The sequence below is a fragment of the Lynx canadensis genome, chromosome B3 (genome assembly GCF_007474595.2).
Source record: "Lynx canadensis isolate LIC74 chromosome B3, mLynCan4.pri.v2, whole genome shotgun sequence".
NCBI lineage: Eukaryota > Metazoa > Chordata > Mammalia > Carnivora > Felidae > Lynx > Lynx canadensis.
Genome location: NC_044308.2, coordinates 62,226,543 through 62,242,312, shown reverse-complemented (window position 1 = coordinate 62,242,312; position 15,770 = coordinate 62,226,543). Strand labels below are relative to the sequence as shown.

The following is a 15,770-nucleotide window of genomic DNA, read 5'->3' as shown; positions in this document are numbered from 1 at the left end:
TAAGCACTCTGAAACGTGAAACAGTTTTTAAACATGGTTTTGTCTTCAAACTACCAGTTTTGAGGGACTGATTTTCTTTTTTTTCCAGTTTACTGTAAACACACCACCTACTCCAGAAGACGTGATGTTAAGTCAATATGTTTACCGACCCAAGATACAGATTTATAGAGAAGATTGTGAGGCTCTTCGCCAAAAGATTGAAGAGTATGAAAGTTTGCGTTTTTGTGTGTGTTTCATTGGATGGGTGAATAATCTGTGTGATAAGGTTTTGATTAGAATAACACTGGCACAGGAAAAAGTTCATGGCATTAACTGGCAGTGTGATATGGTATATAGGAAAGAGTCAGCTTTGTAGTCAGACAGATTAAAGCTCAATCCTGGCTACAGCACTAGCTGTGTAACTTTATGTGTTATTTAACCATCATTTCCACATCCATAAATTAGGGATAACGATACATACGCAGCAGGCAGAAATGAGCAGAGGAAATAATGTATATAAAATGTCTTGATGCCATTCTTAGCAAAAAGTACATCCTCAATAAACATTATTAGATTATGATATCATAAATTGATTGCAAAAGAACATCTTCAAAAAAGAAGATAGATAATACCCTTTAGAGATTTATATATAGTGCCTGAAATCAAGATTGACTTTGGGTTTATAATTTTATCTCATTTGCCCTTGATTTGCATTATGAAAGAACATGGTATTAGACTGTAGCTCAGTGCTTTGGTGTATGTAGATGCAGCACAATAATTTATAAATTAGGTATATCTAGATTCCCTCAGGTAAATTAGGACTTACAATCCAAAATATATTTATATCCTAGTTATCTAGAACTATCCAATTAAATTTGAACCAATCTGGGGCGCCTGGGTGGCTCAGTCGGTTGGGCAACTGACTTCGGCTCAGGTCATGATCTCATGGTTCGTGGGTTCAAGCCCTGCGTCGGGCCCTGTGCTGACAGCTCGGAGCCTGGAGCCTGCTTCAGATTCTGTGTCTCCCCTCTCTCTACCCCTCCCCTGCTCATGCTCTGTGTCTCTCTGTCTCTCAACAATGAATAAACGTTTAAAAAAAATTAAAAAAAAATTTTTTTTGACCAATTTAACAAGCAGAAAAGAAAATAATTTTTAGGGGCACCTGGGTGGCTCAGTTGGTTAAGCGTCCAACTTGTCCAGCTTCAGCTCAGATGATGATCTCGCAGTTTGTGAGTTCAAGCCCCACATTGGGCCATCGGGCTCTGCTGACAGCTTGGAGCCCGGAGCCTGCTTCAGATTTTGTGTCTCCCTCTCTCTCTGCCCCTCCCCCATTCGTGCTCTGTCTCTCTCAAAAATAAATATTTATTTAAAAAAAATTTTTAGGGGCGCCTGGGTGGCGCAGTCGGTTAAGCGTCCGACTTCAGCCAGGTCACGATCTCGCGGTCCGTGAGTTCGAGCCCCGCGTCAGGCTCCGGGCTGATGGCTCAGAGCCTGGAGCCTTTTTCCGATTCTGTGTCTCCCTCTCTCTCTGCCCCTTCCCCGTTCATGCTCTGTCTCTCTCTGTCCCAAAAATAAATAAACATTGAAAAAAAAATTTTTTTTTAAATTTTTAATCATTTTAAAAAAATTATGTAGTTTTAAAACTAGAAACTTAAGATGCTATTAAATTATAACACCACAGATTTGCCTGATCCTGTTTTTTCATTCAACTATATATTGAACACCTACTGTCTGCCAGGCACTATACTAAGTACTAAGGTTCGGGGCACTTGTGTAGCTCAGTCAGGTAGTATCCGACCAACTCTTGGTCTCAGCTCAGGTCTTGATCTCAGGGTGATGAGTTCAAGCCCCACATTGGGCTCCACACTAGGTGTGAAACCTCCTTAAAATTTAAAAAAAGAATAAGTATTGGTGTTCATCACTGAACAAGACAGAAAAGTTTCTTATCTTCATGTTTTTTAAAAGAGTTGAGTGCCTCAGATTTGTCTGAGAATGTTTTATTTTGAATAAAATAAGATCTTGTATACAATGTGCAGTATGTTTAGATGTGCTCTACTATCTGATTTTACACCTATACTCCTGTATATAATATCTTCTAACTCTGATAGAAATGTATTCTACTTACTAACAAGAGACTAATATGTAACTTTGCTACTTTTACAAATGCTGTACTATAAAGGTGGAAAGACTGAGCTGAATGGGAACTTTTACTTAAAATAATAGCTACAACTTGACAATAATTACGCATTGATAGGCCTTAAAGATTCTTTAAAAGCAACATGTTTTCATGTTAGACCAAGTTGCTTGAGAATAATGTTTGTGAGAAGTTTTTATGATTCATAGCATTCTTGAACTGTTCTACAAGTGTTGAAATAATGAAGCTGACCACTGTTCTTGAGTAAATGCCCCCTTTTTTTTAAGGTAGAAAAGAATTAGGAAGAATCAAATTAATTATGCCTGTAAATCTGTGTTGATTCATTCTAGCTGACTTCTGAACCCTGAGCTAATTAATTAACTTTTCTATATTTTAGATTAAAGCTATCTGCACTGAACCAGGATAAACTGTTGACTGATGTAAATAGGAACCTGTGGGAAAAAATGAGACACTGCTCTGATGAGGAGGTATTTTTGTCTCATATTCTGAATGGGAATCAGTATACACATTTTGAACACAGTTTATTGTGAAATAAGTAACTGTTACGTGGTAATTAGTGATGAGTTCTTTAACTTCTCAGGTATAATATGTTATCAAGGTTTTAATTTAATTATGTATGAGTAATTGTTAATATATAATTTTTCAAACCTGAAATGACTAATTTAAAATAGGAAATATATTTGAAGTTTATTTAGAATTTCCTCCTACTTGTTTTCCTTTCACTTAGATTTAGATGAGGAAAAGATTTACTTTAATTGGTTAAATAATAAGCAACACATTTTATATGTGCTCTAATATATTAAAAGAGTTTTTTAAATTAACTAAGAACCTGTTATTTTCTAACTTGTAATATGAATAAATGAATGAAAAACAGGAATTAGGGGTGCCTGGGTGGCTCAGTCGGTTGAGCATCCGACTCCGGCTCAGGTCATGATCTCACTGCTTGTGAGTTCAAGACCGTGTCAGCCTCTGTGCTGACTACTTGCATCTCAGAGCCTGGAGCCTGTTTCAGATTCTGTCTCTGGCTCCCTGCCCCTCCCCCACTTGTGCTCTGTCTCTCTCTCTCTCAAATATAAATAAACATAAAAAAAATTTTTTTAAGCAGGAATTAAAACTGAAATCTTGTTCTGTTCTTAAACTATTAAATATGATTAAATTTGCAAATGAGGGGACATCTGGCTGGCTCTCAACCTCTTGGAGCACATACTTCTTGATCTTGGGTCAGGAGTTTGAGTCCCACATTAGGCACAGAGATTAACTTAATTTAAATGAATGACTGAGTTTTTGTTTTTTGTTTTTTTTAAGCTTTGCAAATGAGAAATGCCCTGCCTTAGGAATCAGTATAGGATGGGCAAAGCTTAGCACATAGCAGCTGATCCAGCCTTTCCAGACCATTTGCCTTTTCTACTCACTTGTTTTAAGGGCATTATAACCTTGACTTTCTCTTGCAGCTGAAGGCCTTTGGAATTACCTGAACAAAATAAAGTCACGTTTTACCAAGATGACTAAAGTCTTCACTCACCAAGGAAAAGTGGCTCTCTACAGCAAGCTGGTACAGTCAGCTCAGGTAATTTGATACAGCTAACAGCATAGAAAGAAAGGTCTATTAAAGTTACTTTATAGTGGTTGTAGGATATGAAGAATGTTTCTTCGGAGAGACATGTGAATGAGACCTGGGCATAAATTTACAATGGTTCATAAGAGGTGGAGTTCAATTTATCAAAAGTGGGAAATCCAGAGGCACCTGGTTGGCTCAGTCAGTGGAGCATGCAGCTCTCAATCTCAGAGTCATGAGTTCAAGCCCCACGTTAGGCATGGAGCCTACTTAAAAAAAAAAAAAAAGGGAAATCTGAGTAATTCTAGAATATATTTACTAATATGGGCCTATGTCTCATCTCAAATGTTGAGGTAAAACAATGTAGGATTCTGATCTTCTATTGCTAAGGACTGTACTGTAGTATTATCTTCCTCATAGTCCATACCCATCTATGAATGTATGTGCATGTTTATTTTTAGGTATGTATGTATGTAAGTAAGCAAGCAAGCTCTATGCCCAATGTGGGATCAAGAGTTGCATACTCTACTGACTGAGCCAACCAGTGCTCCTGTGTGTGCATGTTTAAAGTAGCATTTCCCAAAATGATGATACTTTAAGAAAGGCTCTTCATAAAAAAATTTTCATTTGGCAAATAACTCTGAGAAATGTCACATGCCATATCCTTCCTTTGGAGAAAAAATAGCATATTAAAGTCTAAACTCAGAATTTTTTTTTTAAGTCTAAAAAGAACAAAAAATGCTTTAATTCTATTCAATGTTTTCCATGTTTATTTGACCATGGAACATTTTTTTAAGAATTCTTTTTTTGGGGGAGCGCCTGGGTGGCTCAGTCAGTTGAGCTTTGGACTTCGGCTCAGGTCATGATCTCACGGTCTGTGAGTTCGAGCCCCGTGTCAGGCTCTGTGCTGACAGCTCAGAGCCTGGAGCCTGCCTTGGATTCTGTGTCTCCCTCTCTCTCTGACCCTCCCCCATTCATGCTCTGTCTCTCTCTGTCTCAAATAAACATTAAAACAAATTTTTTTTTAATTTAAAAAAATTCTTTTTTTTTTTTAAGTAATATATATTAACATGGAAATGCTGGAATAAAGGAAAGTACAAAAAATGGGTTTATATGAATCTGTTATGTATGCCTTTTTTTTTTTTTAATGTTTATTATTTTTGAGAGAGTGCATGTAAGAGCTGGGGAGGGGCCGAGAGAGAGGGTGACAGAAGATCTAAAGTGGGCTCTGTGCTGTCAGCAGAGAGCCCGATATGGGGCTCAGACTTATGAACCATGAGATCATTGAGCCAAAGTTGAATGCTTAACCGACCAAGTCACCTTGACACGCCTGTTATGTATGCTTTTTAAAAACATCTTAAGTCCAGACTTGAAGCTTTGACCTTCGTTTCAAGATTTGCCTGTTCATGGTATAGACAAAGCAGTAGGTCAGTAAGTTTAACCATTTATAATGTTAAAGTGTTTTGTTTAGAGGTTTAACTTAACGGTGTAATAATTGTATTTTTAGAATGAGAGGGAGAGACTTCAGACAAGGATAGATGAAATGAACAACATACTTAAGAAGATTGAGAACTGTCTCACTGAGGTGGAAATAGGTAAAGTATTTTGAACACTTTCCCAAAGGTAGTTTAATTTTACCTAAAAGCTTCCCTACGGTACAGATTGCTGGTATCACTATGCTGAAGCCTTGTATTAGCAATTTGAGACATTAGAGCAAAATAAAGCTCTTTACCTGTGGTCATCCATAACACAATCAACAAGAGATGCCCAAGATAATAAACCTCTTTAGAAAGTTCTTCATAACCTAGATTATAATCTTATTTTTTTAATAGATGAACTTATTATCTCCATTTGGAAAATAGCTGTCCTTTTAGTTTGACCTCTCATATTCCCGATTTGTTAGTATTGTTGTCCTGCAGTGCTTTCTCATAAATCACAGAATTCCACATAATCTTCAAATTTAGAAGCTCTTAGTCCTTAACTATCTTGACCTCCTTCATCATTTGACACTGATGATTATTCTCTTCCTTCTGAATCTTTCATCTCCCTAAACCTCTATGATATTGTACTACCGTGACTCTTTTTTTTCTGACTATTCCTTTTAGCTTCTCTGTTGCTCTCTCTCTAAATTCTTTTGTAGGCCTTTAGATTTTATCATCTACTCATTTCTATATTCTCTCCTTCATGCTTTCATCTGCCTTAACATTTGTGTTTGTATGATTTCCAAATTCAGTTAAATTCTTCATTTGTTGAACACCTGCTGCATGCCCGATACTATGCTTAGCCTCAGAAAAAAAGATATTATAAACACAGATTTTTGCCCTTAAATAGCTTATAATTATTCTGAGTGAGGTCATCTTTAGCCTCTCTCTTGAGTTCCAAACTTAACATTTCTAGTTTCTTGCTGAACCTTTATGCAAATATGTCTTTAAGCACCTTAAGGACATTGTTATTTCCAAAATAAAATCTGAAAATCTGCTCTCCCTATGATGTTTCTCATCTCTCTTAATGGCATCACTATTGTTACATACTGTAAACAGCTAAAAACTTTCATTGTCTTTGAGTCTCTCTAATCAGGTCCTGTCATATCTGCTTCTTCAGCATCTCGTATTCTTTCCCATCCCCATTAAAGCTATCATCAATTCTGACATGCTATTCCAAGTCTTCTAACTAATCTTTCTATACTTTTTTTTAAGTTTATTTACTTATTTTTTTGAGAGAGATGGTGAGCAGGGGAAGGGCAGAGAGAGAGAGAGGAAGACAGAGAATCCCAAGCAGGCTCCACACTGTTAGCACAGAGCCCCTCACGGGACTTGAACTCACAAACCATGAGATCATGACCCGAGATGAAACCAAGAGTCAGACGCTTAACCAACCAAGCCACCTAGGCACCCTGCAATTTTTCTACACTCTTAATTTCATCCTACCTCCTTCTAGTCCAACCTGCACATTGCTGCCAGATTAAATAATTATGAAGAACAGTTTTCATTATGTTACTCCCTTCACAAACTTCTTTCCATTTATAACAATAAAGTCCAAACACCTGAGCTTGACATTTACATTCTCCACAATAATTTTTAGGTCTTCCTTTCTTACATGATTTACTATTATTCTTCTATTATGCATCCCAGATTCCAACCAAATCTTGTCATCTCTATGCAGTCCTGCTATTTTGTCTTTGCTAACGCATTTTCCTTCTGTTTTCTACCAAAGGAAGCAGTCCTTATCTCCCTTGAGCTCCTGTAGCTGTTTTATTAGTCCTTCTTGTAGTATACATCTACTTGTAATTATAGTTATTTTTATATAGCTATCTCCCTAATGTGTAATCTCCATGGAAGCAAAGATCAGCTTTTATTTTTCTCCATATCCTTCAGAGTTCTTAGTACTATGCTTTGCATTGAGCAAGTGCCTAGTACATGTTTTCTACATTGCATTGATAGTGAGTGTATGAATTCCATAATCTTAGACTCCTACTACTCATGCCCTACTCCTTTGTTCATTACCTTTCTTTCTACTTCACATACGAAAAACAAGCTATTAGGTCAGAACTTTTGAACTTCCTACTTCCAAACAAATCAAACTTTTATATATCTATATCCATTCTTTCATCATTCCTTTCTTTTCCCTAAGACCAATCTTTCCACCTAAACTTCAGTTCCATCCCCTCTTCTCAGGAATTTCGTATCACTGATTTTCCCTTATCTCTTACATGTTCAACCTTTCTGCCTCCTCTCTGAAGGATATATTCACCTCTCTCTTATCTTTAAAATACCAAAAACCACACTTCTTTCTCTAGATACCACTGACAAATAGCTATTTCTTTCTCATTCCTTCATTATGCCTTGAGCAAATGTACTGAATACCTATGTTGTGCCATGTGCAGTGCTCAATGCTTAGAATACTATGGTGATTAAACACAAAAACTTTATGGCCCTGTGGAGCTTCTCATCTAGAAAAGAATATAAGAATTAAATAATTTAGGGCACGTGAATGGCTCAGTCAGTTAAGTATCTGACTCTTGGTTTCAGCTCAGGTCTTGATCTCATGGCTTTGAACCTTGTGGTTTCAAACCCCCTTCTGGGCTCTGAGCTGCCTGTGTGGAGCCTGCTTGGGATTCTCTCTCTCTCCCTCTCACTGTCTCTCTCTGCCTCTCCCCAACTTGCTCTGTCTCTCCCAAAATAAATAAATAAGCTTAAAAATAATAATTTTATGTTAAGTGCTGTGAGAGAGGTTACACGGTGCTGTAAGGTCCTGAAACAAATCTAACCTAGTCAGGTCCGGAGGAGCTTCTCTCTGTGGAAATGGCTTTTAAGTTAAGATCTGAAAAATGAGGAGGATTTAAAGTGAGGAAGGGAAAGCAGACTATTTAATATGAATAACACACACAGAAGTTCTTCTATGGGAAAGAATGTCACAAGTATAAGGATCTGAAATAAGGCCAATGTTGGCTAGAATAGAGAAAGCGCAAGAGAGAACATGATTCAGATAAAGCTGGAGATGTCAGCTTTGTGGGCCTGGGCAAGGAGGGCCCCTTAAGGAGGTTTGACTTTTTCTGAGAACAGTGAGCAACCTTGAAGAGTATTAAGCATTGGCTGCAATGTAGAAATGGAATTTGAATAGATGAAGAGTAAATGTAAGAAGTTAAGTACTTATTGGAAATGTGCACACATGCTTTTGTGTATGTGTATCTGTTCCTGTTTCTTGTCCATGGGGTTGCCTAACAATAACTTCAACATATGCAATTATATGTAAACAATTTCTACCTCAGAGTGGCCTATGAGAAGCTGCTGTTGGAGATCATTGCATGTGGCTCAGAGTTCACTTGTCTGCCGCTAGAAGCAAGTCTTTGTATGAAATTATAAGTATAGCTCAGTGCTTTATTGGCAAGGAAAGGTGGGGAATGATGACTATTTGTGAAATACTGTTAACACTTCATTTTGGGACCATCTTTTTTTCTCATCTCTGGTTATTTTTGACTGAGTTATTCTAATGCACATTGCCTACTTAGAAACTAAGAATTTGGAGGATGAAGAGAAAGACAATCCTATGGAAGAATGGAATTCAGAAATGAGAGCTGCAGAGAAAGGTAACTGAATTTATTAAGGAGATAAATGGGGAAAAAAACAAGCTATTTTCTGTTTATTTAGGTGAGATAAAGTGATAACAGAATTTTCAATAGAACAGATGATTTTTTTGTAGCAACATTTTAATGTGTCCATTCTGACAGATTTTTTTTTTTTCCCTAAAGAACTGGAACAGTTGAAAACTGAAGAAGAAGAGCTCCAAAGGTCAGCTTCAACTGGAGTGTTAGAAAATAGGCTAAACTTTGCAAGGCTAAATGGCTTCCTACCTCTAAAAACTGACAAGATTAGGCACATGAATATTGAATTAAGACTGACTCAGGGCTTCTGTTCCACCTTGAACTTGACCTGTCTTAGTTGGCAGTGTTTTCTAAGCACTTACGGGGCATTAATCCAAGGTAGTATTTCTCAAGCTTGAATAATATCGGGATCCTTTTAAAGAAAATAAACCTAGCATTAAACTGTTTTTATATTGTACTTTTTTTTTTTTTAAGTTTATTTACTTACTTTGAGAGAAAGAAGACAGAGAATCCCAAGTAGGCTCCATACTGTCACTGCAGAGCCCAACACGGGGCTCACTCCCACAAACCATGAGATCAAGACCTGAGTGGAAATCAAGAGTCGGATCCTTAACTGACTGAGCCACCCAGGCGCCCCAAAATGAAAAGTAAATTTTAATAATAATATTAAAGAATATGCAAACCGTCAAAGATGCAAACCTTCATGGATCCTAATTTTGAGAACCATTAGTTTAAGCCTTTCCTAATTAGACCCTCACTTCTAGATTAATGCTTATTAAAAAAAAAAAAAAACTAAGAAAACAAAAATGGATGCCATTCACTTCACTGGGGAGCCATCTAGCATGTGACTTCTTCTCATAAACCTTTTATTTTTATGGAGTCCAAATTCTCTGACAACAGCCTTATCTCTCTGATTACCTGCTATGATTTGCAGAAATCTCTTAGAACTGGAAGTACAGAAAGAGCAGACCCTTGCTCAAATAGACTTCGTGCAAAAACAAACAAATAGAACTGAAGAGCTACTGGATCAGTTGAGGTAAGGAAAAGCAGGTGTCATTAGTTTGTGTTTTACCCTGTGCCTTTGTAGTTGGCTAACCTATTACAGCAGTTGACATGTGTTTTTAACATGTATCACTGTTGTTTTTTTTTTTTTTAAGTTATTGATTTTGAGAGCCCGCATACAGTGGGAGAGGGGCAGAGAGAGAGGGAGAGAGAGATTCCCAAGCAGGCTCTGCACTGCCAGCACGGAGCCTGACATGGGGTTTAAAACCACAAACCAGGACTCAAACCCGGGGCTTGAACCGTTGAACCTTGAAATCATGACCCGAGCCAAAATCAAGAGTTGGACACTTAACTGACTGAGCCACCCAGATGCCCCTGTGTATCACTATCTTTAACCCGTAATACAATACAACCTCAAAAAGAGTCAATGTACTCAACACCAAGCTGAAAGTATACAAGGTGGGAAAGCTATGAAATTATCATTTTAAAATATTTAACACTTTATATTGCCCAAACTTGGGTTTTCTCTGATGCAGAACTCAAAATTGGGTCAATTCTTTCAAAAGCATATTTGTACATTCACTGTATTTGAATCAAAATATTTGATTATCTCCCAAGCCAGCAAAAAACTTCAGCAAATATTGCTGGCACTCTTTGTGTGGTATCAAAAGTTAACTCTCCTCTTCTTTTACTTCAGAAAAAAATTTTTGTCTTTGTTTATTTCTCTCCAGCGTGTCTGAGTGGGAAGTCATCGAGTGGAGTGATGATCAAGCTGTGTTCACCTTTCTTTATGACACAATAGAACTTACCATCACCTTTGGAGAGCCAGCAGGTGAGTAGCAAAAGTAATTCCTCTGCAGAAAAATGTATGGATAAACTCACTAAGGAGTCCAGTCTTTATTTTACTACAATAATAACTATTGACATAATGAAATGAAAGCACACTAGAAGAAGCGATTATTTTAATTTACAATAATAGGATTTTATTTTATTAGATAGAGAATAAAATAAAAATTCAACTAATGAAAGTTGACCTTTGTTGAATGACATTAGATGAAAGAAATTTTACATATCCAAATAATGGATCAATATGCTATTTGCATCTATTTATTCTGGCTTCCTTTTTTCCATCTGTCTTTTTTGATAGACTTACTCTAATGGCTGGTGACACTTGTTTTGTTTTGTTTTGTTTTGTTTTGTTTTGTTTTGAGAGAGAACATGAGCAGGGGAGGGGCAGAGAGAGAGGAGGACAGAAGGTCCAAAGCAGGCTGTCTGCTGACAGTAGCCAGCCTATTGTGAGGCTTGAACTCACGAACCGAAGCTTGAGTTCATGACTTGAACTGAAGTTGGATGTTCACCCAACTGAGCCACCCAGGCACCCCTTGATATATTTTTTTTTTTTTGTACTTAAATTAACCTAAAAAGTTCATTGGAAGTTCTGTATATATTGGTAGGCTTAACAGAGTCTTTGGAATCACTATATGGTAACTGGACAGAGTCCTAGCTATTTTGTTAAGAGGCTCCTGTCGGTGTCTTTAGGTCTTTTCTCTGAAACAATTTCAGCATAGCAAACCAAACTTCACATTTTTCCAGCCTCTACACATGATTCTCCTTAAAATTTCCTTTTCTCAAAGAATATCCACAACTTCAGTCCAGGTCCAAAATTAAATGTTTATTTGTTTGTTTGTTTGCTTGTTTATTTTGAAAGAGAGAGAGGGTGGGGGAGGAGTGGGTAGAGTGAGAGGGAGAGAGAGAATGCCAAACAGACTCTGCGCTCAAGCCACCCACATGCTCTAGTCCAGGTCCAAAATTAAAACAGGAATCACTCTTTACCTCTTTATTTTATCCCTTGCCAGTCATATCTAATCATCAATAAGACTTACTGATTTTAATTTCTTAATACTGATCCACTTTTCTTCATTTCCTATCAATAGTCATTTCTAACCAAATGACTACAATAACATTCAAACTGGCCTTTCTGGATCTTCTCCTTTTCCCCTCCAATTCATCTTCCTTCCTGCAGCTATGGGGATTGTTAAAAATCTGATTATGCACCAAATACTCTTAGACTAATGATCAAAATATTTACTATGCACTGTAACATCTTGCAAGAATTTAATTTTTCCTCCTTTTCCTGCCTCATCTTAAACTATTCTCTGCACTTTGGCACATGGATTTCTTTCATTTCCCTTTTTTTTTTTTTTTTTTTTAAGTAGGCTCCACACACAGTGTGGGCCGTGAACTCACAACCCTGAGAATCAAGGGTCTCATGCTCTGATGACTGGCCAGCCAGGCACCCTTCTTTCATTTCTTTAAAAGATCATTGTCTTTTTATGGTCAGTCATATTCCATCCTTCTGCAGGACCTTCCTAATGATCTTTTTTATGCCTGGAAGCCCTTTCCCTTGCCTTTGTCCATTTGGACTACTATAACAAAAATGCCATAAACTGGGTAGCTTATGAACAACCAAAATTTATTTTCTACATTTCTGGAAGCTGGAGATCCAAGACTGGGATGCCAGCATGCTCAGGTGAGAGCCCTCTTCCAGGGCGCATACTTTTTATTGTATCCTTATATGCTGAAAGTCCAAGCTAGCTCTTTAGGGTCTCTTCTGAGACCCTAATTAATCTCGTTCATAAGGGGTCTACCCTCATGTCCGAAATACCTCCCCAAAAATCTGTCACCTAATACCATCACCTTGGGCATTAAGATTTCAACATACAAATTTGAGGGGAGGACACAATCATTCATACCATAGTACTCCCTCTCCACTAAATAAATTTCTGCCAGTAATCCTTAAGAGCTCAGCTCAATTATCACTTTCTCAGGAAAGTTTTCCCTGACTCTCCTTTTACCCATTCCTTCTACTAGTTACCTTCCTCTTATATATTTTCTCATTGCTTCCCGCAGTTTTCCTTAATAGTGCCTATTCCCAGTTGTAGTTTTTGGTATGTTTATTTGTGCAATTATCTGTGTATCCCCCTGAGCTATTAGCTTTTTGAGAATATAAATTGATCGTGTCTTTTTGTCTCATTATTGTATCCCCAGTGCCTAACACATAGAAAATATTCAATAACATGAAAAGAATCAGAATTCGAGAAACATGAGAGAACTCTAGAGTTTGGAGGAGGAAGCAGCTCTCCTGGCTACCTAAAACTCATTACTGTAATCCTAAGAGCATAAATCATTTGCACTGTATTTATAAAAAGAAAGTAGGTGTGAAGAGATCATAGTCATTTTTTTGTATGGTGTCTGAAAATAGTATCTTTGCACAAAATTTAGGAGTTAAAGGAGGAGGCCTTGATAAATTTAAAATAAAGGTACTACACCTTAAATTTCCTTCAAAGGCCTGTCAGTAAGTGTAGTTCAGCAGTCTCAGGGGGAGTCTTTACCATTCACAAAAAATAATATGATTCAAGGATATACCTTTAGCTGCTTATATTAAAAAAACACTCTGCTTGGGCACCTGGGTGGCTCAGTCACTTGAGCATCTGACCCTTGATTTCAGCTCATGTCATGATCCCAAGGTGGTGGGATCAAGCCCCATGTCAAACTCTGCACTGAGTGTGGACCCTTCTTAAGATTCTCTTTCTTCTGTCTTTCTCTCTTCACATGCTCTCTCTCTCTCTAAAGAAAAAACAAAAACAAAAAACCCTGCTACCCAGAAAGAGTAGGCTTGTAAAGTACTGAGTTGTATGTGGCTTAAAATCAGATAATAAAAAGAAATACTACTCTTACTCTGGTTCTTCCTAGTTGGTCTCCCTTTCCTGGACAAGGCTTTCAGGAAGATTGTTGACCTGAATTTTCAGTCTCTGTTAGATGGTAAGTCCAGTTATCCACTAAAAACTTGTTGAATATTTACAAGTGTAAATTGCTCCTTGAGAGCTCTTTCACATACAAAGTTAAATATAAACAATAATAATAATAATAATAATAATTTGTCCTTTGAAATGTTTATTAGACATAAAATTGCTTGGATAATGTTCCAAATATTAGGTAGGATTTAATTTTTTTAATTATTACTAGATTTTAAGCAATGATTGATGATTAATAATAGCTGTTTCCATAATTGAAAAATTACCATTTTGAGTACTTAATCTGTATCAGGCATTAGTGTTACTTATGTTAACACTTGGAGGTAAGGTTCCTCATTTTACAAATTAGAGAACTGCAGCTCAAAAGAAGTAAGTGTTATGCTTAGGATCACTCAGGTTGTAAGGAAAGGCAGGATTTAAACTTAGGTTTATGTTACATTTAAACCCATGTTTTTAACCAGCTTCTATTCTGTACATGATAAAGGCTTGAGTTTTTATAAGAATGTCTGTGTTTACTATATATGTTGATTTATGTGTTTGAAAGTAAAACGGAGAGGATACTTAGATACCTAGTAGTTTGAAGGTATTTCTAGTTTATATAATATTTCTAACTTATGTGTAGAAGATAAATGAAAGTAAGTAATACCCTGTTGTTGTTGTTTTTCCTTCCTCAGAGGATAAAGCTCCTCCTTCCTCCCTTTTAGTTCATAAGCTTATCTTCCAGTACATTGAGGAACAAGAATCCTGGAAGAAGAAATGTAAAACGCAGCATGAGGTTCCCAAGGTAAATCTGATTAAAGTATTTTGAAAGAAAATTTTGTTTTCTGTCACAAAAAGAAGAGCTCTGAGGGGCTCCTGGGTGACTCATTTGGTTAGATGTCCAACTCTTGGTTTCGGCTCAGGTCATGATCTCACAGTTTCATGAGTTGGATCCCTGCATCAGGCTCTCCTGGTGGCATGAAGCCTGCTTGGGACACTCTGTCTCTTCCTCTCTCTCTGCCCCTATCCCACTCACACTTTCTCTGTCTCTCTCAAAAATAAGTAAACTTAAAAAAAAAATTTTTTTTAATAATAAATTAAAGGGGCGCCTGGGTGGCTCAATCAGTTGAGCATCCAACCTTGGCTTAGGTCATGATCTCACATTTTGTGCATTCGAGCCCCGCATCGGGCTCTGTGCTGACAGCTCAGCACCTGGAGCCTGCTTTGGATTCTGTGTCTCATTCTCTCTCTGCCCCTCCCCGACTTGTGCTCTTTCTCTGTCTCTCAAAAATAAATAAATGTAAAAAGAATTTTTTTTTTAAATAATAAATTTTAAAAAAAGAAGAGCTGAAATTTTATAATATGTAATAGTGGATCCTGAAATTATAAAAATATTGGGGTGCCTGGGTGGCTCAGTTGGTTAAGCAATCAACTTCAGCTCAGGTCATAATCTCACAGTTCATGAATTCAAGTACCATATCGGGCTCTGTGCTGACAGCTCAGAGCCTGGAGCCTGCTTTGGATTCTGTGTCTCCCTCTCTCTCTGCCCCTCCCCCATTCATGTGCTCTCTCTCGAAAATAAACATTTTTAAAAAATGAAAGCATAGGGGCGTTTGTGTGGCTCAGTCTTTTGGGCGTCTGACTTCGACTCAGGTCATGATCTCACAGCTCATGGGTTCGAGCCCCACATCAGGCTCTGTGCTGACAACTCAGAGCCTGGAGCCTGCTTTCAATTCTGTGTCTTCCTCTCTCTCTGCCCCTCCTCAGCTCAAACTCTGTCTCTGTCTCTCTCTCAAAAATAAACATTACAAAAAAAATTTTATATGAAAGTTTAAATATATAAATTATTTAACTTTGGGGATTTCTTTATAACAAAGCCACTAAAAACTGAAATGTTTTCATAATTTCTTTTTTTTTCCCCCTATTTTTCCCAGATGCTTCAAGAAATTTCACTTGTAGTGAGCCATTGTAGACTCCTTGGAGAAGAAATTGAGTTTTTAAAGAGATGGGGACCAAATTATAACCTAATGAACATAGATGTGACTAATACCGAGTAAGTGTATTACTTTCCCAGGGCTGCCTTAACAAAGTGCTACAAACTCAGTGGCTTTAAACAACAGCAATTTATTGTTTCACAGTTCTGGAGGCTAGAAGTCATCAAGATGTTAGCAGGGTTTGTTCTTT

The 15,770-nt window shown here is 37.3% G+C and overlaps 1 protein-coding gene across 1 annotated transcript in view; it reads left to right on the top strand.

Annotated features, from left to right (window-relative positions):
• Positions 1–15,770, top strand: part of KNL1 (kinetochore scaffold 1) — a 61,104-nt gene that overhangs the window by 42,184 nt on the left and 3,150 nt on the right. Inside the window, 12 exon segments of the mRNA XM_032593666.1 lie at positions 89–204; positions 2,511–2,601; positions 3,586–3,598; positions 3,601–3,701; positions 5,197–5,284; positions 8,698–8,775; positions 8,938–8,977; positions 9,725–9,826; positions 10,524–10,624; positions 13,546–13,614; positions 14,282–14,391; positions 15,521–15,639. Of these exon segments, the coding sequence (XP_032449557.1) occupies positions 89–204; positions 2,511–2,601; positions 3,586–3,598; positions 3,601–3,701; positions 5,197–5,284; positions 8,698–8,775; positions 8,938–8,977; positions 9,725–9,826; positions 10,524–10,624; positions 13,546–13,614; positions 14,282–14,391; positions 15,521–15,639 (1,028 nt within the window).